We start from the raw sequence: 26,110 nt of genomic DNA, 5'->3' as shown, positions 1-26,110 counted from the left end.
AAGAAAAGAAAGAAGAATTAAACTGAACATACGACACTCAACACCATGCAGACAAGCATTGGGACAAGTCACGATACGGATCAAGCCGAAGGAGGTGTGGAACAACACATACAACACAAGGGAAAAAGGACGATTCCTTTGTGAAGTTGTGTCCAACCCCTAAGTTAAGCAACTTTTGACTCTTGTTTCCATTGATTCCAGAGTTCTGTTCGCATTTAGCCTAAATCGTTAAAGAGGTATGTACTGTAGGTACTGTGTTTTGAACTTCACCCCATCACTTTTTATATCCCGGCCAATAGGACCCATGACCTCAAAGACCTGACAACTTGCAAGGCCGGTGAAGCGCCAATGGGCAACGAGCGCTTGTAATGGAAGTGAATATCTCTAAGTGCGTTGCCTCACTTCAAATCCAGAAGAATTTCTTGCCGACGAGCTCGATCCTGACAAGGAAAGAATGTTAACCAAAGCAATCAAATAGACACATGTCATGTCCTATCCTTGTCACATAGATTCACTATCAAGATGGTGAACTGGGTCTCGATGTTGATTTATGAGGCTCAAACGTAAGGCTCAAATTCGTTGATTCAAGGTATTCTTTCCCATATCTACCTACCTATCTAGATACGGATACCTAGGTACTAGGTAGGTAGGTGTGCACAATTCTCTTTCGATTCTCTATCTTAGTGGGTACAAAGTAGGTAGTCTTCTTACATCGTTGGGGCGCATCTAATCTGAACAACGCCACAAGAATGGCATGCATGTCTCTTTAACTGTCCCTTCTCTTCATACAGACAAGCCCATGTACAATACCATCCAAATCCAATGAGTTGCCTTGCTAGGCACATATGTAGCCATTCGGTGATTAATTCTTCCACCCATGCTGTATATCTCATGAAATCTTTGGCTACACCCTCTCTTCTAGTTTTGTAAGTGTCTATAATATACCCTTGTGCACCTATGTAAACAATTTCGAGTCAAAGCTCTGTTAGGGAAATTTTCCCAATTTGGAGAGGAGGAGCACAAGAAGAGATGGGCACATACATGCGCCGTCGCTCTCTGTTGCAACGTCTTTCCTCACAAACAGCTGCCGATTATTGCTAGATCCTAGCCTCATGTTCTGACGACCCTTCACTGGTCAGTCACTCATCAATTCAGCTCACCCGGTCAGACTCCACTGCCCCGCAGCCAAACACCCCAGTCACTGACCAGGTTGGCTTTGACATGCCGGAAGAGCAGCGTAGGAATGAACGAGACATAACGAGTACCAATGGGAAGCAGCATGAGGTTATAATCGATGCCAGGCTCAGCGCCACTCTGTTGTACAGCATCACCTGCTCTAATGCTTGTTTCTGTTCCTGAGGCTGTTGTTGTGCTCTTGACTCCCGCTTGATCTCAGGCCATGGTCACTGTTCTTGTGATCATGATGACCGTGATCATGGTTCGACTCGCCTTCTGTCTCGGACACATCCTCCTCTGTCTCCGGGGGTAGAACGACGGTACCGGGAATAAAATCGTCAAACTTAGCTTTGGAAGTTGCCTCCTTTGGCGAGAATCGGATGCGGACCCTTCGCACACCACGCACCTTGCCTCCGACTTGTGTTCGTACTGCATCTTCAACATGTTGTGTTGTATCGACAGACCATGCACCGGGTACCGTCATCTCAAGGTCCACGAGATAGTTCTGGCCTGATTTGATGCCACTCACTTCACGCAGGGCAACTTCATGCCCTCCTGCCACGTTCTTTAGCGCTTTGTGCGTATGCTTTGATACCGAAGACTTGATATCATTATCAATGCCTTGATCTGCCAATTCGCGAAAAGCGGCAACTGTATTTCCGGAACCAGCTTGGATAACCATAATTGAGATGAGAAGACCACCGACAGGGTCCAGCCACGCCGCATTCTCCATCATATTGGCTCCTATGATGGCAGCCAAAGTCGCAAAGCCCGTCAGACTGTCAACTCGATGGTGGACGGCATTTGACGCGAGAACCGAAGATTTACGTTCACGCGCAACCTTCATTGCTGAGATTGGTCAGCCTGTATTCTTTGCTGTGTCCATCTTTCAAGAGTGCACAAAACTTACTAGCATGATATAGCCATTCCTTGATCAAAATCGTTCCTGCTGCGAGCCAAGCTGCGTGCATGCTTGGAATCCCGAGTGCTGCAGCTCCGTGAGAATGGCTATGACCATGTCCGACGTGTCCAAGAATGCCATGCGCTGCTTCCGGGTAAAAGTGTCCGTACAGGCTGATGCCGCTGTCCCAGCCCATATAAAGGCCTCCGGCCAACAACATACTCGAAACACCCAATGAACCCAAACTCTCGACCTTGCCAAAGCCCATTGGAAACTTGTCTGTCGGTGGCTTCAGACTCCATGTAACTGTGGCGAGCGTCAAGATATCGGACGCAAGATCGGTAATGCTATGCCAGGCATCGGCAGTCATGGCTTTGGAATTGAAAGCGTATCCACCAGCGAACTTGGCAATTGCCATGCCCAGATTAGATACCAGGCCGATACGAGTAATTCGAACGCCAGGATCGTCTTTATTGCCAGATGTTAGGTAGGCATTATCGTGGTGATGATGGTGGCCCCCTAGAATGCCATGACTATGCCCGTGGTCGTGGCTGTGGTTGTGACCATCTTTATGGTTGTGACCGGAGTCGGCATGCGATCGTATCTGGGACATTGAAGCTTTAACGAAAGATGGTGTTTGTTGAAGTCTGGTGCGAAAGGAAGCTAGATGTGGCAATGAATTCGTTGAAGGAGGCGCGAAGGAGAAGGTATTTGAAGATACGTGGTGGGTCGAGAGCTTGGACGAGGCTGTGAGGTATGCACAAGTCGATAGTGCAGCAACAATAGAAGCTGTTAATCGTAGGCGAAGACGAGGATAGGCGACGTGGGGGGTCCGAGGGCGGGGGGCTGTATTTGACTGTAGAAGAAGCATCTGGCCACGACGAGAAGAGACACAAGCAGCAGGGTGTCTTGCATGTGGATGTCCTGACAAGGCAAAGCCACGAATGCGACAGCTATCCGTAATGTTAGTAGTAGTATTGCGACTGCTGCTGCTGCTGCGACATTGCGCTGTGGCTATTGGCGACGTCACTCGTGTTCCTACTACTGCGACTGCGCCTAGGCCTGCGCCTACCCCCGTAGGAAAACGCCCGGCCTGCGGTAAACTCATATATCCGAAATTGGAGGAATTCGGTAATGTGGGAGGGCAGCCGACTTTCCGTGCTGGTCAATTGATGAGTGACTGGATGCGTCGTGTTGTATTGCGTTGCCTGCCTTGCGTTGCGGTGCACGGTCAGAAGACGAAAGTAAAGCAATATAAAATATCAGGGCGATGAGACAGTTGGTGTTGTTATCAGATCCTGCCTTATAATTGACTGACTGACGTTATGCCCGTTAACGGAGGCGCTCAAGCTTCGGGATCGGTTCAGTGAGCGGATTTGGCTCGGTCGAGTGCGGAACAAGCAATTCAAATTGTATTGTGTAGCTGTATCCGTAGAGGCTCCGCCGATAGAAGAAGAGAATAAAGGTAATGAGGCAATTGGTTAGTAGAGGTACAGTAGCTACCAAGGCAGGAAAAGAAAGAAAGAAAGAAAGAAAGAAAGGAACGGTGGCATTGAAACAAGAAAGGTGAAGCCAATGGAAATCCAGCAATGGAAGTAAAGTAAAGTAAAGTAGATGAACCCACTATCTACGACACTCTCGCCTGACATAGGATCGCAACGTTCCGGTCTCCGGACCTAACTACCCTTGACCGCTGAGACTCGATGGATGGAAGCCGGGCATGGAAGTCTAGTGAGCTCAACTCCAAGGCTCCTTTCAGGGGTTCCTGCCCGCCCAAGCTTCCATCCAATGGATGTTTGAAGCTTGGAACTTCCATACTGACCTCCATACTAAGGTATACAGAGTATATGTGCTTCCATTGAAAAAAGGCCAATTTAGATCTCGTGATACTATGCTTATCAACAACTACTATTAAGTTATCAGCGACTTCTCCAAACTGATTCAGCTCTGTTTTTTGGTCATTATCAAATCAATGGATCGGTCAGGCTCGGAATGTGGGGGATTAGAGTCTGGTCTGGTCGGTCTTCCCCGTCAGGAACTACCTACCTACCTACTGTACGTTAGCAAGCTAAAATAAGGCATCCATATGGATAGGTAGGTACTAACTCCAGTCTCCAACTGAGAAACGTTCCTGAAACCAATGACGCGCTCTTTGGCCAAGAATAATCAAATCCTTGTCGCTGATAAATCTTTGTAACTCAAATTAACCACTTTCCAACCTATTGTCTACCTGCCCAGACTACTAGGTACTACTATACGCAGTACGGATACCTACCTACGTACCTACACTATCATATTGCACATACTGTACAATCACGACCCGGCCCCGATGAGCAAGCCTCTGCTCCGGATCCCTTACACGGACCTCCCCCTGCCCTCAGTCATCGCACCAGCTTCAGCTTCTACCCTGCCCGGTGCCATTGCCGCCCTCCACCGTTTCTTTGTTGCTCCGTCTCCGGGACATTTGCCCTCTTCGGCCGTCGTTCTCACAGGCGCAGGTCTGTCAGTTGCTTCTGGCCTAGCAGATTATCGAGGTGTCAAGGGCACTTACAAGGTCAATAAGACATATCGTCCCATCTACTATCCCGAATTCCTTAAGAGCCATGAATCTCGCAAGAGATATTGGGCTCGCAGCTTTCTAGGATGGTCTAATCTACAAAAGGCAGCGCCAAATAGCGGTCACTATGCTATAAAGGATTTGGGGGATTTAGGTCTGATACGAAGTGTTATTACTCAGAATGTCGATTCGTTTCATCCGAGAGCTCATCCTAATCTACAAACTTTAGAGTTGCACGGATATCTAAGAGCCGTTGTTTGCACCACCTGTAAGAACGAGTTCTCGCGAAACGAGTTCCAGGAGAAGCTGGCCAGCCTCAACCCTCGATGGGCTGAGCTACTCAAGAAAGCCCTCGAGTCGGGGGCGCTAGATACCGAAGACCCAGTCGAACGCCGCTTCAAGGGTCTCAAGGTCAATCCTGACGGCGATGTTGACCTTCCAGACGCTCCGTACACAACTTTCAGATACCCCCCTTGTCCTAAGTGCTTGTCTCACCCACCAAATGATTCCGACGGCCACAAACATGTCGTGCAAGTCGATACGGATGGAGCCTGGAAGATCCCCAGCACAGCAGGTATTTTGAAGCCTGCTGTTGTCATGTTCGGAGAGAGTATCGACCATCATGTCAAACACGCTGCTGAAGAAGCCATTGACAAGGCTGGAAAGCTGCTTGTGGTCGGCACATCGCTTGCCACTTATTCGGCTTGGAGGCTGGCCAAGCGAGCTCAAGACCGGGGCATGCCCATAGCCATCATCAGTATGGGCGGTATCAGAGGCGAGGACAAGTTTTTTGCAGATATGGATCCAAACCAACAAGGCGAGCAGGGTGTTAGAGTCGCTTTGTCGACAGACGATCTTCTTCCTGCTCTTCTTTCTGCCCTGCGCAATGATGTAGCACCATCAGAAGCACCAACAAAGGCTTCATTGCAAGCTTCCGTTGCAAACCCTGGCATCTTCAAGGACATGCTTTCTTAATATCCTTAAATGTACACTACTACCCATTGATGAGGATAGACTTGTTTATATTTAGAAGAAATTTTTGAGACTTCCGCTTTTTGCCTTTGCTGATGCAGCCTGAGCGGGCTCCGTTTTCTGTACCTCGGCAACTGGCGCTGTAGTTACGGTTGAAGATTCAGTTCGCTCAGCCTTCTCCCGCTTCGCTTTGCGACTTGCTTCATCGCGTTCGATGGCCTTGAGCACTGCCGAAAATAATTAGTGACAGCTCCCGCTTACACATTGGAGATTGTTCTTACTCTCTTCCCAGTCGGCCTCTCTTCCTGGATCACCAGTGCCGAGTGCTTGCTCGACATCAACCGTTTCTCCCCTCTGGATTTTTTCAACAACTTCCCGCAAAGACGTAATCCTAGCCTCTGATTGTCGCATGTATCGATCGAAGGAATTTCGTAGCGCAATCATCTGTATCGACATTGATCCAATAAAAAGGAATATAACAATGAAAAATGTTGTGGGGTTCCATTCTTTGGACTTTTTTCTCAATTGTCGATTTTCCTTCCGCAAAGGCTTCGGTATTAAAGAACGCCAGAATTGGCCATCGGCAATGGTTGCAGGGGCCGTACTCGACCTCCGAATTCCGAAATTGGAGATATGCGATGCCCTCAATGCAAGTGAGACTGTTCGAATCTGACCTGGCCGAATTGGGAGTGATCGAAGCGACATGTTAGAATGATTTGAGGCTGTCGTTAAGGTACCAGCTCAGGCTCAGGCTCAGACCTTGAAGTATGACAAAGATCTTCTACCGAAAAGTTCAGAGCACGGGCCATTCAATCCGGGATCCGAGTGTTGCCCCAGGCAACCACCGCTGTTTGCCAATTCCGGGGCTAAACTTACTACCTAACTACCTGGGTATGTACCTAAACAGGAACTGAACCCAACCTATTCACCAACGGTAATTAACGATTGCGGCTTACAACTGCAGCCTTTTGTTTTTTATTTGCATATTGTATCTCCAGTAGGAGTTCTTGGGTCTTTTTTTGTTTTTTTTTTGTTTCATGAGGCATGGTAACGAATTCACATACATAATATCCGAACCAAAATGGCTTCACTGCAAGCAAAGACTGACGCGGTCAAGACGGCCCTAACGTCTATATCGACATGCACAACCGCTACCGTTGTGACGCTCAAGGAGTTACTGTTGCTCGACGGCGACAGCTCAACAATGACATCACAGACCAGCTCGCGAACCACATCCAAGACGACAGCAAACCCGAAGACGAGAAGAGCAGCGCCAGGTAAAGCCCAGACAGCAAAGTCCAGCAACGAGCAACTCTCCTCCAAAGACCGTGCTGCCCTCGCGACGCATGTAATCAATGTCTGTATCAAATCCCTAAACGAAGCCGCGAGGCCATCGGTTCCTGCGACTCCTAGTAAGCGACAAGCATCTCAAGGTGACTTGAAGAAAGCTCCCGGACCCCGAACATTGCGCAGGTCACTATCTGCGCCGTTGTCACCGTTACAGCCCCGAACCTTGAACCGAGTCGCTACTTCACCTAATGTCACATCCAAAGCAACATCCCAATCGTCACCACAATCAACGGGATGTCTCGCTGTCGTCGAGTGCGCGCGCACCGCTTTTTCCTGCCTACGATCTATCATGGGCTGTGTTCAACCTACTCAAACAGATTTCCAACTCGAGAACGGAATGTCAGCATTCATCGGCAAGCTTCTGGCTCTAGGATTTCAGGACCAGGCACTCAAGGAGCTAAGGATCTTGAAACGAAGGCTGGATGCTGGGGTTAACAAAACAGCAAAACCAGCACCAACCGAGGGACAAACGGCGGCTCAAGTTATTGCAGAATTGCTTGACTTTGGCGAAAATGTCCCCGACAACATGCTTCCCGTGGTCACCAGCTGCCAGTTCCAAGTTCTGCGATGGATTTCGCACGCCAAAAAGCCAACCCATATCGAAGCCGCATTGCCATTCCTTGAGCAATCACATGCGTCTTCACCTGTCAAGCTTTATGAGAGAATGGGAGCCAAAGACGAAAAGGAAACACAAAAGGTAGCTCGGCAACTGGCATCTTTATCACAGACAATCTTGTCATTCGCGCCCAGTGTGTCCAGCAAGGAGGATCAAGTTGCAACAGAAACGAGATTATGCCCTTCTCCTACCTCAGCATTTAAGTTGCAAGTGTTGTGCTTTAAGATTCAGCTCAAGTGGTGGAAGATGGCCGGCCATCGTGGAAGTATCGACGACGACATACTCTCGCCATTTTCTCGTTGCGTGCGCGCATATACTCGACGACATCCTACCGCTAATGGACCAACATACGGGTTGATTGCTGCGTCATATCAAGAACTGATGGAGCTGATGGGTTCTGAGAAGTCACAAGCCAAGACTACGACCGAGTCCCCCCTAACTTTACTTTATCAGCTTCTGGGTGTTGCAGCTCAAACGGATCGCCAGTACGAAGCAGCAAGCCAGTGGTTCCAAACACTAAAGGACGTACTTGACCCTACGGAACACTCAGATATTCGCATATTCTCGGTCTCCGCTCGATTACTCGCTGCTTTACTGAAGCAATGCAAGTACGATTCCAAGACAAAGGAGATTGTGCAAGAAGTCACAGAAAGTCTGGAGGGAAGCTTGAGTGGCAACATAACTGACCTCAACGAACTATTGGACAGCCTTTCGCTGGCTCGACGGTCAGCTGTTGGACTTCTCGTGAGCAACTCGAAGGGCTCCGAGTCCAATGACGGTATAGCCGGTTCTATTATGCAAAGTCTCAAGGCATTTATTGTGAAATTTCCACGATTCGGTCGCCGCTGGCTCGGAGCTCCTCCTGGCAAGGATGCCTCGACTAAGAGCCTTCTACAGTTCGATCAACGACGAGAAACTTTGATGCAGACGATAAACCAGATTATCGATGGTGCTTTGGTGGTTCTCAACGGCGATATTCAGAACGGCACGGTTGCATGGAAGCAAATGGACGAGGTTTTGTGCGATTGCAATAAACTAGTTGACAGTGTTCTCGACCCTACGATTTCGATATCACGAAAGGAACAGCTCACCGGGTATTTCGTGAAGATCTCTAGTTTATATTTCGCAAGGTATAACCAGCTTCGAAAAGACCTCGGCAAATCTAAGCAGATCAACAAGGAGATTCTTCAGTGTTTAAGTCGATCCATTGAGATGATCCAGGATCGACCCATGGCACAACAGGAAAAGGCCCAGATCTCAACAAAGCTGGAGTTGTTTGCCGATCTTTGCAAGGCCGCAAACCGAAGTGAAGACGCGGTTCGAACATTGCGATCGATCTGCACCAATATGATTGAAGAGGGTGCCTTGTTAAAGGTCACAGCAGTCCTTGACTCGCAGCCTCCCAGTGTCGCTTGGAGTGCCGATGAAAAGGCAGAGACGCTGTCGCGTACCCTGCGTTCAATCGCCAAGCTTGACCAGTCATGGAATGATTGGGCTTTCTTCCTACCCGAGAGCGAGCGAGCTGCAGTGCTTGAACATCTGATGCAAATTGTCGGGGACTCGGCTTCCAAGGGAGAGCCGCTTAAATTCCACGATCCATCCGTGCAGGCTCTTCTGCGTATATATACACCTGAGCGCTTTCCCATTCGCCGCCTTCGAGTTTTACTCCAACTACTCTTCCAAGTTATTGGCGAAGAGAACGAGATGCAACAGATCACCAAGTTGGTCCAAGAATTGGTTGAGCAGCTAGACAACGAAGCCTATGGCGAGGACAGCTCCCTGGACCGTTATGTTCCTCATCTGAAGACCCTGGAGAGATCGGTGACAGCTTTGGCTGTTACTGATGCTCCTCTACCCGTGTCGATACTCAGAGACGCCGTCATTTCTTGGAGATCCATGACCGAACTTTGCAAGTCAAGAAGCGAACTCTGCGAGCTGATTGACAACCCAGACGGTCTTGTTCTACACCTACAGTCAGCCAGTCAACTCGCCAGTCTACGAGGAGAACATGGTCTGCAACTGGAGATCTTGGAACTATCAACCCCTTTGGCTAAAGTACTCGCCGAACCAACACACAATAACGTGATTCTCAATCAAACACTACTCGCATCCCAGCACCTCAACATTGGTCATTTTACTGAAGCAAAGGAGACACTCGATGTGACAAAGAAGCTGTTGGACGAAGCAGAGGGTGTTTCTCGCGGACTGGTTGCCGGATTTCATCTTACCCAAGCCGAGTACTATTCTGGTATCGGTGACATTGACGAAGCGTGAGTTATCACTTCTATGAAAGCAATATCGCAAAGTTTCATTCTAACTGTGCTTAGGAATTCTTCCCTGGCGGCTGCCAAAGCAATCTACAACGGATCTACCTCGTCGTGGGCTTTATCAAGGTCTCAAGCTAACCTGTCTATCGCTCTCAGCTCCTTCCTGGATTCGGTTCTCGCGCTGAAGCGAGGCCAAGTCCAAGAAGCCCTGACTAGCGTCAAATCCAGTGTTCGGGTTTTATCACACGACTGGTCCAAGATAGAAGCATCTACGTCCCGAGCTACTAGCCCGAGTGTCATGAGCACTTCAACTACCAGCCTGGATAGTGTCACCACTGGTGCGAAGCTTGGCCAGGTGATTGGACCACGATTCTGGGCACTTGCGTTTCCCCTTCTGCGGGGCCTCCTGCATGTGTCTTCTGTGTATGCTCATCTTGGCATGTATCAAGAGACCATTTACTATGCCGAATCTGCTCAGAAGATCGCGGAGACCACCGGTTCGCCACTCTATCGAGCACAGGTCCTGGCCTGGATAGGCTCTGTTTATCATCGCGCTGGAAAGCTGACCAAAGCTCTCGAGTATGGTAACGAGGCTTTTATGGAGTTGCCTCAGGATATCTCTGCCTCTCGAGTTAGGGTTGCCTGTCAGTTAGGTAGCCTGTTCCGCGATACGGGTAATGAGAGCAAGGCTCGTCAGCTCCTTGAGCTTGCGGAGGAAACTGCTCAGCGCCTTGGGGATCACGGCAAGGTGCTCAGCATTCAAAACGAAGCTAAGAACACTGCTCCCGCTGCTGCCAAAGCACGAGCTGCTACCACCTCACGCGCTACACGTGCTACTGTTAGGACAACCCGAGCCAGAGCTGTGGCGGCTCCGGCCACAAAGGCTCGAAAGCGGCAGGCAACGGCCAAGGGTCAGCTATCTACTACGGAAGTGCCCAAACTGCCCAAGGACGCCTATCAGGCTTCTCTGATGGCTTCAGTCATTCTGTCCCGAGCTCTGGGTTTCATCAGCCAAAAGGACTGGTCATCCGCTCTGTCAACTTTGGAGCTTGCCAAAGAATTACCAAAACTGTTCGGCACCCTCTCTCAGGAACAGGTTGTGACAGCGATCTCTCTCATCGGCCATAGTACGGAACAGATGATTCATGATCCCGTCTTCTCTGTTGTCCAGGACTCGACAATCTCCTTCCCTGCGGTTGCAGCTTCGGACAAAGCGAGACGCTCACTAAGCCAGACGCCTCCTCGCAAGGGACGCGCAGCTGCATCAGCTACCGAACGAAAAGGTCCGAAGGAGGCCAGTGTTCCTGCGTTCGCCGAAGCATTGAGGCAGGCTCAAGAGCTTCTTCTAGAGGCACATGCTTCAACTCTTTCAACTGCTAATAGCACGATGGTTCACCGAATTTCGGCTTTGCTCCAGAATACAGTCATTCTTCTTTCCGCCACATCAACAACGCAATCGAAGGTTCTTGCCAGCTCAGGATTTGCTACCTTCTCTGTCGATTTGGCTCGTAATGTCACTTGGAAGCGTGAGCAAAGTACACTCCAGAACAAGGAGTGCCCCAAGGAGGGCGACTCTGAGTTCACTCACACTTCAAGACGAGATAGCCTCGGGCTTACAACCGAGATGGCTAAATTCCAAACAGATTACATCGAGTTAGTACCCCATAAGTGGAGTGTGATTTCCATTTCTTTGAGCGACAACCATCATGACTTGTGCATCACCAAATTCCGAGCAGGTCACAGCCCTTTTATTCTCCGACTGCCGCTCGAGCGTGCCAACTCTCGGGATGCGGACTCGGAGGTCTTCAACTTTGACCATGGAAAAGAGGAGATGATGGAAATCATTCGGCTTGCTAACGAAACAAGCCACTCTGCCAGCCGCGACTTCAGTGTTAAGGGTGCGAAAACTGCATGGTGGGCCGAGCGAGAGGCATTGGACGGACGACTCAGAGATCTCCTTGGCACAATCGAGACAACTTGGCTCGGCGGTTTCAAGGGCATCTTCTCTCAGCACGAGCGTCGACCTGATTTACTCGCGCGTTTTCAAAAGAGCTTTCAGCAGGTCCTCGACACCAATTTACCTTCACGAAAACAGGGCCGAGGCAAAAAAACAACAAAGACATCCAAAGTGTCACTCGACCCGCGAGTGCTCGATCTCTTCATCGGTCTTGGTGATCCCAGTGACCCAGACAGTGATTATGATGAGGCACTCAACGATCTGCTCTATTTCGTCGTCGACATTCTTCAGTTCCATGGAGAACGCAACGCTTACGACGAAATTGACTTCGATGCAATGGTGGTCGAAACCTACGATGCTCTACGTGGTTACTACAATGCTTTAAAGACAGGAACAGACCGAGCAGAAGATGCCCATACAGTGTTGGTATTGGATAAAGCTCTCCATGCTTTCCCTTGGGAGTCAATGCCATGCATGGAAGGTCTCGCGGTTTCGCGTGTGCCTTCTCTTGCTTGTTTACGGCAGCTCATTACAGAATCTCAACCACTTGCGGGTAACGAGACTTCGGAAGATGCGCCCGAGGGTCACTATGTCTCTGCCGAACGAGGAACTTACATCTTGAACCCCTCGACTGATTTGGTTAACACGCAGTCCACTTTTGAGCCAATTATGAAGGGCTTCAGAAACTGGGACGGCATCATTAATCGCGCTCCTCAAGAGTCTGAGTTTGAGAAAGCGCTGTCAAACTCTGAGATACTCCTCTACTTTGGTCATGGAAGCGGAGCGCAGTATATCCGAGCGCGTGCCATCCGTCGTCTCGAGAAGTGCAAGCCAGCAACATTCTTGATGGGGTGTAGTTCAGCATCGTTAACGGAAGCCGGAGAGTTCGAGAACTATGGGCCAGTGTGGAACTACATGATGGCAGGATGTCCAGCTGTAGTAGGCACACTATGGGATGTGACGGATAGGGACATTGATCGGTTCGCGGGCCGATCGTTTGAGGAATGGGGATTGTTGCCCAAGGGCACGTTCAAGGAGGATAAGCGAGGCAAGGGCAAGAATCGGGCCTCGGGCGAGGACGAGACTACGACGAGTGGCTTGGGAGAGGATGGGAAGGTAATGCGCAACGTGTCACTGGCCGAAGCGGTTGCGCGATCCAGAGAGGTGTGTAGATTCAAGTATCTCAACGCCGCTGCGGTGGTACTGTATGGGATCCCGGTGTATATCAAGGACAAAGATGACGAGTAAATAGGGGCGGAGAGTTTAGCATTCGTTGATTGCCCAGGGTTACGAAGCATCTTTAACTGACTGACTAGAAGCAGGGGGCGCAGCATAGCATAGCATGGCGTAGCACAGCATAGCATAGCATAGCATTTCCGAGCGTTTGACGGTTTGAGTCTTGATTCGATTGAAACTAATGAAAGAATTGCACTTTCCAGTAATCAAAGGACTTGGACGGAAACGCGAGTGATAATATATCTGAAAGCACCTATGTAAGGTGTTGTACATTACCTTGACACATGGGCCATTGTTAAGCTTTTCCCAGCAATGATACAACTTCAAATTTGAGGTTCAAATATTCTTTAGCTTTAACCCCTGGCATCGATTGATAGTTTGGTAGGACTGCTTGACCACAACCGGGAGATAACATTTGTGATTGATGCAGTGAAACATCAACAAGGGTTTCAATGCCGCAGTCAAGATCGGGCCATGATTAAAACGGACCGAGGCTCAGACACTTCACATTACCATACTGTGCTGTACAGGTCCAACCGTTAGTGTAAGTGACCTGGGATGGTGGTTGGTCTTTCGAGTTGCTGATTTCATAGGTATGGATGCTGAGCAACCTGGGGATGCTGCGACACCTTCCGAAAGGAGTGTAGGGAGAGACACACATTACCGTACTTAGACTCGAGTTCAGTCTAAATTGGCAGGTGTCAAATTCAAAAAGGCATAGGGTAGGTAAGGTAGGTAGATAATCTGAACATATGCTCACAATTACTGTAGGTACTACGTACAGTACTGAACGTAGCATAGCATCCAATGTCTGCCCGGGCAGTAGGCAGTTGACTAAAGCCGCACAGAGGCGTAGCTTATATTGTCCTGTTTGGGAATGTACAGTACCGTATGTATTCTCCCAGCTGTCAGGTTAGTGACATTGAAGCGGCTCCTTGTAGGGCTTAGGCGAGTTCAAGTGGGTGCAAGGAGCGCGCGTCTGGGATAATTATTAATGACCTAATTTCCTTGATATTCGTCTATTTATTCATCAATCCCACTCCTCACACGCATCTACAATCTCTATCCCACTCATCTACCCATACCTAACCCAACCTATCCTATTCTATCCCACACATCCTTGTACCTTGACTTAGCCTACTCTACAAGTCGCAGTTTCTCATCTCCTCCTGGTCTACATCAAGATGTAGTGCGGTGCAAACACACAAGTGGAAGAGCACAGGTAACATAGTAGCGTTGCGGGCGGAACATGGTATCGTTACGCCCGTCGAGGCATAAGAGAAAGGACAGAATGATTCATGGAACGAGGAACATAGGGGAGGAGAGGGAGAGAAAAAATACAACACCGGGCCGAGAAGACATAAACAACCCATGCGACGTTGTATGGATACAATACTTTACGTATGTCATGACATGCATGCATGTGCGAATGCTGTAGGCACGCTATGGGAGTGAAAGTGAGAACTGTACTACTAATATAAAATGAGACGCGATGATAGATGGTGAGGTTCGAGACCGGATCGTCAGTTCCAAGTTACAGCACGATAACCATGCAAACTATTTAGTTGTATGTATAATGATGATATCCATATCTCTCAGCGAACAATTCGTCTCCATCATCCAGCCCTAACGTTTGGGGGGTATCCATGCCGTGATCCATGATCCATGACCATAATCCATCTTAATTACACTAACTAGGGACTGTACTCAGCATCGCGAGACTGAGAGGTGAGGAACTTTTGGCCCAGCAAGGGATCCATGTATGTGTGTGTTGAAGTCTAGTGTCTGTGCTGAAGGAGAGAGGAGAACCGTTACTTGTCTCGCGATTTTTACTTTTCACTTGTAACGGTCAAGGTATGGGGATGTGTGATGTGCTATTTCCAGATGCAGGTTGGCAGCTAATGAAAGACATGTCGCCTCATTTATCAAGGAATTGGAGCCATGGATAAGTTACTCTACAGTATATGCTTGCTCAGATAGATACTCTCGGGTAGAGTACTAATGTATCAAGGCGACAGACAATAGGTAGCAATACCTTTGCTTTCTGCCCAATTCCCCTATTGCTTACAGAGGTCCATGTAACATAATGACACCTAGTTATTCGGGCTGTAAAGTCTAACCTGCCCTGCTCTACAGTATCTTCAACCGTCCTCGGAAGTTACCGTCAGTTCGACATGGGTGGTGGTAGTTGGAGGACATCCATCCTTGCTGGGATAAACAACGAGATACCCCGTGGTCGACTCAAGTGGTGATTCCAAAGCAACTAAGACTGCAGATCATCTGCACTGGACCGCCAGATGAAGGAACGTTTTTCCCGATAGGTATCGCCGACCCTGCAAGGAGGCATCGTGTTGGAAAGAAAGAGGACAACCGCGGTTGTGACTGCTATATAAAAAGAAACTGCAGACAGACAGACAGATAGATAGACTGGCTAGGTAGGTAACAGAAGAAATATCCTCTCAGACTTAGGTTACAGAAATAAAGCTGCCTAAATGCTAGCCTAAGCTAGCATAAGGTGACCAAATTCTTTCGTCTTTTGTGCTTCCAACGGTCATTTCTTCTGACACCTGCGGACTGGGAAGAACGCCCCGGTACGTATAACAATACCTAATCATAGCCCAATATGAACTGCCACGGTAGTCGCAAGATTAGACCCTGGTAGAGCCCGGCATTTCTCGACTAGTTTCATGCACTTGCATCTGCAGCAAGATCTCTCTCGAGCTGAGGCGGCCTCTTGGTTGTCCAGGCCTGGGCATCATAGACAGACCCAACTATCGTCCAGGCCACGCCCTGTTTTGTTGCGCTGCCTCAAAAAGGCCCGGGCCCGGGGCCCTTGGCAAAACCAGAACCAAGACTGAACTGTCACCTTTCCAGGGTCCCCTGGCCTGCCCGCGTTAGCCTTTCTGTATCCTGCCGCGCCTTGTCTCAGTGAACCCTGACAAGGTGACACCAATCCTAACGCGGGAGTCCCGTTACTGAACCTTTTCAGTGCGTACGAGGAAGATCATGATGCGACGCAATGGTAGCCGTGCGATGCTATGGTGATCCGGATTCCCGTGGGATATCAGCTCAGCAGTGGGAAACTTAGATCAAACCAGAAGGTCAGCACATGTCAATAATCTTAGCAATGCCTTTTTCTCTTACAAGGAGATGCTTGAGTCTCGTTTCCCCCGGTCGCATTCTAGTTGCAGTTGCAGTGCATTTTCATATGAACATCATAATAACATGCCAACAAAGGTGTATCCGCATCCATCAGGCCTTTAATCAAGTCACCGACTCAGCTCGCTCTTAGGCTCCTTTAGCCTTGTAGGGATGTTCCGCGTCCATGGAGCGCAGGTGCTGTGCCGTTTGAGGTACGGGGGTCCCTTGATGAGCGGAGGTTCCTCCTTTGGCATACTTTACTTTGCTTTACTTTACTTTGCTTTACTTTACTTTGCTGCGTTGGTTGTGCTGTGCTTGTGATGTTTCTTCTTTCCTCTTTGCTCTACGGATACCTACCTACCTATCATGGGGAAGGAGGGGAGAAGGAACGATGTACCTACCTATTGGAACTTGGAAGGAGGCAATGAGATGAAGATTCGTTTATCTCAATCCAACCTTCTCCCAACAATAAAAATTGATAATTTATTTGTCCTATACAACATCAACCTCAATAATGGTTACATCAATACAAGGATCAATGCAGTACGTATGTATGAACAGTACAGTACTGTTTATTACTACCTATTCAGAGATATCCATCCTTGGGCAATCGTTTATTACACAATGACATGGACTCATCAACCACATCACGTCACCCCTACCTACAACTGTTGCCAACGTTCCTACCTGTATCCGTAGGGGACTCTCTGGCACCTTAGTAGTACCTACCTACTGTACGGATCCGACTGGTTCCCACTACCCGCCTCCACCGTGTTTTCGAGTAGACGGCTCCACCACATCCATACAGCATGGCTGGTTTTGACAACCATCCATTGTTAACTATCTAATTTATTAGCTGCTAGACATCCATGAAAGAGGTAGGCAAGAGGAGAAAAGGCAACAAAAAGACGGCAGCCCCAATGAAATTCAATCCATTCGAGACTTGGTTAAAGCCAACCTCCGTGTCTAGGTCGAATATCAAAGACGCCTGCCTACCTTAGTACATTGGATGTTAGTTGTTGTAGGTATGCCTCTACCCCACAGCCACACCCACTCCTGGGCCGTGCGCTACAACCTACTCACTAACCTACCACCCTACTAACCTATCGTGATCACTGCTTTTGATTTTCTATCTACTTAACGACAAAAGGTAAACGGTCCCCACACCACACTCCTGGATGTCGAACCCCCAGTTTCCACGACTCAATCATTTTCCTTCCGCTCAGCCTCCGATTCTTCTTCTCTCTTCACTTTCAAAATAACCACGACCGTCCAATTTGCAACTACCCGAACGGGCGACCGCTTGTCCCCGCGAAACCTTAAGTCACGGCCTGAGTCGACACCCATTGCATCACCTTCACCTTCGTGACAGTTCCAAACTCTCTCCCGCCAACTCCTCCGCCCCAGCTGGGGCGCCGACTGTCCCCAGTTCCAGTGCGGGGAGCCACTGACTACATACGTACCCGTTACTTCTCCATAAACTCCCCGGACGACTTCGGGTCACCTCAGTTCAACGCTCTTGCGCCGCAGCAGCAACGTTTTGAGCTGCACAACAGCGGTACATGCTAACGTCCTTAAAACCTTTATTTTTTCTCAGTCGGACTCTATTCGCAACCCATTAGCCCGTGCCTGTTCTAGACGTTCTGCACCACCGTCGTCACGGTCCGATAGATTTGTTTCCCATCGCCAAATTCTCGGCCGCGGAAGGCTCCGCGTCACAACTCTTGTCTCTAGCAGAGTCATGTCCGGTCGTGCCGTTTTGAAACCTCAACATGCCCAGCCATCCTTCGATTCCGGACCCCAACTCTATCGCGACGTTCCTGAATTGCACCCTACGCCTTCTCCCTCTCACGGCGCCTTGATGGATACCTCACATTTTGACGATTTTTCCTTTGCTTATCAAGGTCTTCCTGACCAATCCTCTCTCGTTCCTCTCGCAGATCACACCCACGCTTCGCAGTCTCCTACCGCGTTCCCTCAACATCAAGCCATGTCCGGCCTTCCGCACGCTGGTCTACCGTTTGGCGCTCTCCCTCCCGGTAACCGAAGCCAGAGCATGGAAGGTTCTGAAGTTATCCCAGATCGGATCTCCCCCGCATCCAATGCCCTCGAAGATTCTACCACAGATGAGTTCGGCCTGGCTTCCCGTAATCGTGCAGATGGAACAGATCTGGGCGGTAAACCCAAGGAAGATAGAGCTGATGCCACGCCTGCATGGAGCGAACTTAAAACGAAGGCCGGTAAAGAAAGAAAACGCCTCCCGCTCGCCTGCATTGCATGTCGCCGAAAGAAGATCCGGTGTTCGGGCGAGAAACCCGCTTGTAAGCATTGTTTACGTTCACGAATCCCGTGTGTCTACAAGGTTACGACTCGGAAGGCTGCGCCTCGAACAGACTACATGGCTATGCTTGACAAACGACTGAAGCGTATGGAAGAACGCATTATCAAAGTCATACCCAAGTCAGATCAGGAGGTTGCGTCATCGGTAACTCGTGCCGTGGTAAAACCGGCCATACCAGGAACTGTGCCTTCGAATAAGTCAACTAAAAAACGTGGTGCTGAGGAAGCGTTCGGCCCTGATCTGGAGGCTTGGGCGAAGGCGCCCTCGAAGCCCAAAATTGACGGGGACGACAGGCCGAGCAGCTTGCAAGTGCAGGAAGCCGAAGAGAACAAATTGCAACATGAGGGAACCGATGCACTTCCACCCAAGGAGATACAGGAACATCTTGCTGAAGTTTTCTTCGATAACATATACGGCCAGTCTTACCATCTTCTGCACAAACCAAGCTACATGCGAAAGCTGAAGTGAGTTCGTCTAGTTTTTAGCCTTTATCCACCACTGACTTATTCCTTCTTTCCACAGAAATGGCACACTGCCCCCGGTGCTCGTTCTTACAGTGTGTGCTGTAGCAGCCCGTTTTACTTCAAACCCTCTGGTGAGTTCCTCAGGACCAGAGTTCTTGCGCGGTGAAGAATGGGCATCGCATGCTCGTGATATCTGCACCAGGCGCTACGAATGGCCAAATCTCACAATCTTGACATGCCTTCTCATTCTCGGCCTGCACGAGTTTGGAACATGTCAGGGCGGCCGTAGCTGGGCGCTGGGTGGGCAAGCCATCCGGATGGCCTTTGCTCTCCAGTTGCACAAAGATTTGGAATACGACCCTTCAGGTCGCAGCGGTGCCAAGAAACAACTGAGCTTTATTGACCGGGAGATCCGACGACGCATAATGTGGGCTTGTTTTCTCATGGATCGCTTCAACTCCTCCGGAACAGATCGACCTATGTTCATACGGGAAGATACTATTCAAATTCCACTGCCGGTCAAAGAGAAATACTTCCAGTTCGACATGCCTGCGCCTACGGAGATGTTAGACGGGCAGGTGCCTCATCCAGCATCTCCCAACGACGGGCAGCTTGCCGACGCACGAGAGAATATGGGTGTAGCAGCCTATCTGGTCAGGGCCATTGCCTTGTGGGGACGCATCATAACCTACTTGAGCCAAGGAGGAAAGGATTTGGACCCAAATCCAATGTGGGAGGATGAGTCCCAATACGTCAAGCATCTCAACGATGTTGTCAACCTTGAAGCCAGTCTGCCCTTAACACTTCGATACTCCACAGAGAACCTTGAAGTTCACAAGACAGAGAACACGGCAAGCCAATTTCTCTTCATGCATATCTGCCTACAGCACAACATCCTCTTCGTGAGCCGGGCCGCTATGTCTGCACGAAAGCAGCAGGGCGTACATGACGATTTCTTTTCTGAAGCAAGCAAGAGAACGTTCAATGCGGCTAATCGAATATCAGAGCTCCTACGAGAGGCTGAGCAGTCGCGATGTTTTGTCTCCGCCCCGTTTGCAGGCTACTGTGCGTTTTCCTCGACAACAGTGCATATTCTGGGCATCATTTCCCGCAATCCCTCTATGAAACCCACTGCTGAGGCCAATCTGACCACTAATGTCAAATATCTTCACAAAATGAAGAAGTATTGGGGCATGTTTCATTGGATGGTGGAAAATGTTCGCACGCAGTATCGAAATGCTCTGGACGCTGTGCGAGCTGGCGCAAATGTCAACGAGCGCGCTACGCAGTCGTCTTTCCTTCAATATGGAGACTGGTTTAACCGCTACCCGAATGGCCTTTCTGACGCCGAATTTATGGATCCTGCTACTCACAAGCGAAAAGATTCAGGAGCGGACGGTGTTCTCGAAGCTAAGCCCGAGCTGCAATCGGTAGAGGAGTATTTCTCCACGCTCCCAACACCACAAAGTGTTGAGAACAAGGATAATACCCGTGCAGCAGCACCGAAGCGAAAGCAGGGTAACAAGAAACAAACAGGTATACCAGCACAGCCTGGCCAACCTATCGATCCTTTACAGGGTGCAGATTCCGATGTGGCATCTGTAGGGGGTCAAGAACGCCGTTTCTCGGGTGCTTTAGGTTTACAAACTGCCAGTGCTGCTGGCTTCAACCCTCTTGCAGTCTCTAACCCGCAGAGCCAAGCCTTCAGCACTGCAATGTCACCCATGAGCCCTGCCAACATGAATGCCTTTTCCCACCACGGGCACACGCCGACCTTCTTCCCGCCTGAGTTACTGGCTATGAACTTTGGGCAGGGCTCGAACGGAAACATTGACCCTCTAGATCGCCAGCTTGTTTTTGGAGGATACTCAATGGATGTTGGCACCGGCATGAGCCATGGCCACGATATGATGGGTGGCATCGACTGGGATACGGTTGCTTCGGGCGCTCAACCGGAGGAAGACATGCAAGCTCGTCGGTCTAATGTGAAGACAAACATGAATGCACAAGGAGCTGGCATGGCCGATGGGGCAGGGTTGTCTGGACCTGAGGCATCCTCCGCATGGTTCATGCCTTTCAACATGGAGCCTCCAGAGATGGGCCAAGAACCCGGCTTCAACATGGGAGGTATCGACCCATTCACTGGAGTGTTCGGTGCCGGAGGAAGCGGTCTGGCAACACCGAATGCAATGGGCGGGCTACAGCAACAGGGCCCTTAGGGAGGACTGTCTGGTAGATCAACCCGAATGATACCATGTTCTCGGGGGTCTTCTCGCTCAAAAACCTAAAGTCGAAAGGTACTGATCTTGATGCTACAATCAGCAATGTAACTTGGTAGGGCATTTCATCACCGAGTGTCATGGATCCTGGGGAAGTTTCTCTTCACTACTTTGTGTTATATTGTCTCTTTATTTAAGTTTGGGGGTTGTAGTAGGGTAAGGCTTGGATGTGGTTGGGTATTGGCGAAGAGGCACATTGAAGTTCGCAAAGCGATTATTGTTGGACATGTCATCTTAACATCGGGACGGAAAGTTGTGTTTTCAGCACTTGAGATACCATCATACCCGTCAGCTCATTTGGAGATGAGCTGACATTCGTTTATCATGAGATGAGATAATTCAACTTCAAAATTTCAAGATTCATTTGCATTAACTCAGGTTTAATATGAATGATTATGCTTTTGTAATGTACCTGATCATAAGGAAACCATACCTAGATATACAACATTGAACGCCTGGTTTTCTTTTTCAACTATGTTAGCGCAGTGGTATCTCGCTCAAAACCTCTCCAGAGAATTCTTCTACTCTTCCGCTGCCACAGCGGCTGAAGCATTCTTCTTGCCCTTGGACCTCTTTCGCTTCTTCTTTCTCTCGCCCACATCACCAACGACGTTGTCCTCTTCCTGCCCATTATCCTTCTTCTCCTTTCTCTGTCTATCACCCTTAGGCTGGATGACAGCACCGCTAGCCTCATCGTCGGCAGTGGCCAAACGCTCGAAGCCATACGTAGGGCCCTCGCGCTCGAATTCCCTGCCAAAGATGTCGCGACGCCATTGTCTTAGACGGGCCTTCTTTCCAAGACGCTTTTTGTCTTTGCGCTTCTTTTCTTGATCGCGGAAAGTGGCAAGCTTCTTGAGACCAGCGTAATCGTTGAGTGCAGCGTCAGAAGGAGCCAGTAGGATATCCCGGGCAGTCATGCCAAAGGATTGAGGAGAGGTTTCGCGATAGCGGAAGGGTGCGTGGGAGGGCTTCTTGAGAAGAGCATGGTCAGAGAGTTCAAGTTTGGAGTCAACGAGAGCCTCGATCTTGGCACGCTCCTGACGAGCCTGCTTCTGGGACTCTTTGCGAGCCTTCTTGTGATCTGTCTTGCGCTTCTTGGAAGGTCGGCCTTCTTCGTCCTCCTCGTCTTCATCCTCTTCGGCGGCATCTTCCTCGATATCGCTCAGGGCGACGCTTGGCTTCACTTCCTCATCCTCGAAGTCCGGAATGATGTCCTTAATGTCGATATCGTCATCCCACTTCGGCTTCTTGGGCTTTGACTTCTTTCCCGTATCCTCTCCCTCTTGATCCGATACAGGGGCATCGTCCTTTTGAGCATAGTAATCATCACCGAATCGCTTCTTCATCTCGTCTTCCCATTTGTCGTCCTCCCATGCATCGTCGAGGAACTTGATCCAGTCCTCGTCAGTAAGATCCTTGCCTGCGTTGCCAGCTGTGCGCTTGATCTTGCGCAACTTCTCCTGAGCCTCATCAAGCTTGAGCTTCTTCAGACGAGCCTTCTCTTCTCGCCTCTCCTTTTTCTCAGCCTCTTTGCGCTCGCGTTCAAGCTCACGCTGACGCTTACGTCCAGTCTTCTCCTCTCGCCTGACTGACTTGGCTGCGGCAACATCTCGAGCATAAGATCGTAGGAATTCGTTGCTTCGCTCTGGGTCCTCGAATCGCAGGTTATATGCCTGTTCAAATTGATCGGCGCGGTCATCATCATCCTCTCCTTCGTCTGACTCGAATGCTTTCCAGTTGGAACCATCTGGCGGGACCCACGCGCGTGCACTCATGAAATTTGACAAGAAAGTCTCGGGGTTCTTATCGGCGTTGGCAACATCGACTTCGGTGACAGTCAGTGCCGCCTTTCGAGAGGGATGGACACCGTTCGAGTCCACCTTTACGGATGCTTTTCGCTTCATAAAGCCACCATCCTCGTCATCGGAGTCGTCCTCGGCGGCGGCATGCATTTCAGCCACGATGGACTTCTTGAGAGCGTCTTGTTCTTGGTTGTAGGTCATGGGAACATCTCCGTCGTCATCTGCATCGTCGGCACCCGTATCGCCCCGCAAGTACTTCTCTCGGTGGTAATCCTTCAAGTATACTGGCTTCTCCTTCTTGTCCTTGTCGGCCACTGTCGCGGAAGGGTCGTCGGGTTTGTAGAATGTGACATCTTTGTCGTAGACTTTAGGGTCCTTGTTGCGGATAGCTTGGAGAGTTGCAGAGATTTGAGCATCGAGATCCTCGGTAGCGAGAAAACCATCCTCGTCTTCCTCTTCGTCGGATGAGGAAGACTCGCCGTCTTCGTCCTCAGGCCGTTTTCCGGTCTTCTTGAACTTCTCCTCCAACCTTTGTCGCTCTTCTCGCTTCTTGTTGTGTTCGAAGCGACGCGCAAAGTCCTCGTTGACCTTGAAGTCAGGCGCAGTAATGGCAGCCCCTCCATCTTCTGATTCGGAGTCGCTATCATCGAGGAGGTTCCGCTTGGAATTTTTGGGTTCCTCTGCGGCTTTCGCCATGATGCCTTGATGAGTTCAAAAGCAAGTTATCAGAGTAAACGTGAAACTCGCGCAATGGTAGGAGGGGGGAGACAAAAGTGTCCAAAATATAAGACAGTATTAAGTCAAGGCTATATCTTCTTCAAAGACGAAGACCCAATGAGAGCTTGCTTGCGCTTTCCTCAACTTTTTTTTTTTCTGCCGTTTGAAATTTGGCGGGGAGACGGAACTCGGTCATATATTGACCCGAAGGATGTCCAGCTGTCAACAATGGTCCACTCTTTTCTTAGCAGCTTCGAGTGGCCGTCCGGCTACATGTGGCTTCGTCATCAGGGAAGCTGGCCAACCAACGCCACTGAAAGTACAGCACCTAGAGACGCAGGAAACCACCTGGAACCCACCGCTACCGCTTCCGCTACGATGGACTTCACCTCAACCTATTCCATGTACTGTAATTCTACTTAGTTCACTGACGTCGCGTCTTTACCTCCTCCACTCCAGGCAACTTTCATCAAGCCTACTTCGTAACTCCTGACATACCACTCCTTCCAAGAACTTCCAAGTATCTCTTGTCCGTCCTGGGTGACGATATTACCGTTTCATTTGTCTGCTCAGGCCTTGGCAAACCAATCTATCAACTTTAACCTCATCTCCGAGCGATCCCGCGACCATGGCCGATTCTGCCAACGCTCCCAAGCCCAGCAGCAGCGTCAAGCTGGTGCTTCTCGGTGAAGCTGCCGTCGGAAAGGTACGTTTGCTGCGCCTCTTTTATGTGAAGTTCTTCGTCAACATACTAATTGAGTTATAATAGTCGTCTCTCGTGTTGCGCTTCGTTAATAACGACTTTCAAGAAAACAAGGAGCCTACTATTGGTGGTATGTATCCTCTTGACTTTCCCTTAGCATACCATCATTGACAAGGGCATCAACAGCTGCTTTCTTGACCCAGAAATGCAATCTCCCGACAAGGACAATCAAGTTTGAGATTTGGGATACCGCTGGTCAAGAACGATTTGCCTCCCTGGCTCCCATGTACTATCGAAATGCTCAGGCCGCTCTAGTCGTCTACGATCTCACCAAGCCCACGTCCCTCATCAAAGCCAAGCACTGGGTCGCTGAGCTACAACGACAGGCTTCTCCCGGTATCGTTATCGCATTGGTAGGCAACAAATTGGATCTTACGGGCGATTCTTCCGGTACCGCAGATGGCGAGGAAGGGGATGAGGGTGATGACTCTGGCGATGCCCGCAAAGTGCCTACAGAAGAGGCGCAGGCATACGCGGAGGAGGAGAGTTTACTTTTCTTCGAAACCAGCGCCAAGAGCGGACATAATGTTACTGAGGTATTCACTGCCATCGCAAACGCGATACCTGAGACATCGTTGAAGAGCGCGAGGGGAGCTGGCGCATCAAATGCTGCTAGCCGGGGAGGAGAAGAGCAAAGAGTGAATCTTGGAGGTCCCAAGGACGTTGGCGCTAAGGACAGCTGCGCTTGCTAGACAAACTTGAAAGGAGACATGCATTGTTGGTGAGAGGATGAAGTGGGAGGTACAGATGACGAATTGTTTTCGTAATGTACGTAATTCTGCCCTTTTCCTGCGAGTCGGTTGCTTGGGAACGATGCCGAAGAGAGCATCTGGGAGTTGATTATGTGTTTTTGCTTGTTACTACTACCTAGCAATGTTTTGTTGCGGCTTGAATGGGCAATTGGCTGTTACGTCCAAGTCTCTCATGATAACAACATTGTGTGACTGCTGTGAATAAAGATGGGACATATCCGTATGCAGCGAGACATCGACCAAGATATGTGTCTCTCTATCTATGTAAGTCGAAGCAACCAATGCCATCTACAATTGTACGAATTCTACCTAGGTATCGTTGGTTGTCTACATGCATGTACTGTACCTATGGATATGACGCTGGCTCATAATGGAACTCTACTAACCTACCTATCCCATACGATCGGGTCTATGGACCACGTGACTTTTCAAGGTTCCTCGGTTGATGATTGGACGACGCTATGATATGCTATGCGAGGTAGGGAAAGTTCCATGCTTTGAGGCTCGTCAGGGTATCAGAAATATTGACAGCCGAGAAAATAAGAGACGAAATGGTTTGGTTATTTATTTGAGTTTAGGTACCTAGCTACTATAGGTAGTAGGCAAGTTAGATGGGCCATTATGCTAATCAATTGACTTGTACGGATAAAGGATACCTTCTTCTGCTACCTTAGGTACCTAGGTACCTACCTACTAGTATATACAGGTTGTACTAAGGTACCATTCTAGGTGCTACCGGTAAGGTAGAAACTTTGCACTTTGGTCCCACTCTTTCTTTTTTCTCGCGATTGCCAGTTGCTGTTAGCCTTTGCGTCAGAA

General features: G+C 49.5%; 7 protein-coding genes across 7 annotated transcripts; 4 read left to right on the top strand and 3 right to left on the bottom strand.

Moving 5' to 3' along the window:
* Positions 1-1,336: 1,336 nt before the first annotated feature.
* On the bottom strand, positions 1,337-2,690 carry FIESC28_09497 (uncharacterized protein; the record flags this gene model as incomplete). The annotated part of the gene is made up of 2 exons (XM_031163633.1): positions 1,337-2,025; positions 2,087-2,690. 2 exons carry the CDS (start codon positions 2,688-2,690, stop codon positions 1,337-1,339), a joined length of 1,293 nt encoding a protein of 430 aa, XP_031012321.1.
* Positions 2,691-4,406: 1,716 nt separating this feature from the next.
* On the top strand, positions 4,407-5,609 carry FIESC28_09496 (uncharacterized protein; the record flags this gene model as incomplete). Its single annotated transcript, XM_031163632.1, has 1 exon — positions 4,407-5,609. One exon carries the CDS (start codon positions 4,407-4,409, stop codon positions 5,607-5,609), a length of 1,203 nt encoding a protein of 400 aa, XP_031012320.1.
* A 51-nt stretch (positions 5,610-5,660) lies between these two features.
* On the bottom strand, positions 5,661-6,311 carry FIESC28_09495 (uncharacterized protein; the record flags this gene model as incomplete). Its single annotated transcript, XM_031163631.1, has 2 exons — positions 5,661-5,833; positions 5,888-6,311. The coding sequence occupies 2 exons, from the start codon at positions 6,309-6,311 to the stop codon at positions 5,661-5,663; spliced, it is 597 nt and encodes a 198-aa protein (XP_031012319.1).
* A 376-nt stretch (positions 6,312-6,687) lies between these two features.
* FIESC28_09494 (uncharacterized protein) lies at positions 6,688-13,044 on the top strand (the record flags this gene model as incomplete). The annotated part of the gene is made up of 2 exons (XM_031163630.1): positions 6,688-9,842; positions 9,900-13,044. The coding sequence occupies 2 exons, from the start codon at positions 6,688-6,690 to the stop codon at positions 13,042-13,044; spliced, it is 6,300 nt and encodes a 2,099-aa protein (XP_031012318.1).
* Positions 13,045-17,914: 4,870 nt separating this feature from the next.
* On the top strand, positions 17,915-21,197 carry FIESC28_09493 (uncharacterized protein; the record flags this gene model as incomplete). Its single annotated transcript, XM_031163629.1, has 2 exons — positions 17,915-18,978; positions 19,037-21,197. 2 exons carry the CDS (start codon positions 17,915-17,917, stop codon positions 21,195-21,197), a joined length of 3,225 nt encoding a protein of 1,074 aa, XP_031012317.1.
* A 581-nt stretch (positions 21,198-21,778) lies between these two features.
* On the bottom strand, positions 21,779-23,755 carry FIESC28_09492 (uncharacterized protein; the record flags this gene model as incomplete). The annotated part of the gene is made up of 1 exon (XM_031163628.1): positions 21,779-23,755. One exon carries the CDS (start codon positions 23,753-23,755, stop codon positions 21,779-21,781), a length of 1,977 nt encoding a protein of 658 aa, XP_031012316.1.
* A 649-nt stretch (positions 23,756-24,404) lies between these two features.
* Positions 24,405-25,231, top strand: FIESC28_09491 (uncharacterized protein; the record flags this gene model as incomplete). Its single annotated transcript, XM_031163627.1, has 3 exons — positions 24,405-24,482; positions 24,546-24,609; positions 24,666-25,231. The coding sequence occupies 3 exons, from the start codon at positions 24,405-24,407 to the stop codon at positions 25,229-25,231; spliced, it is 708 nt and encodes a 235-aa protein (XP_031012315.1).
* Positions 25,232-26,110: the final 879 nt, after the last annotated feature.

The sequence above is a fragment of the Fusarium coffeatum genome, assembly GCF_003316985.1.
Source record: "Fusarium coffeatum strain FIESC_28 chromosome Unknown BRIP53273_contig_245, whole genome shotgun sequence".
Lineage (NCBI taxonomy): Eukaryota > Fungi > Ascomycota > Sordariomycetes > Hypocreales > Nectriaceae > Fusarium > Fusarium coffeatum.
The sequence above is the reverse complement of the archived record's forward strand: the minus strand, read 5'-3'. Positions and strand labels throughout refer to the sequence as shown.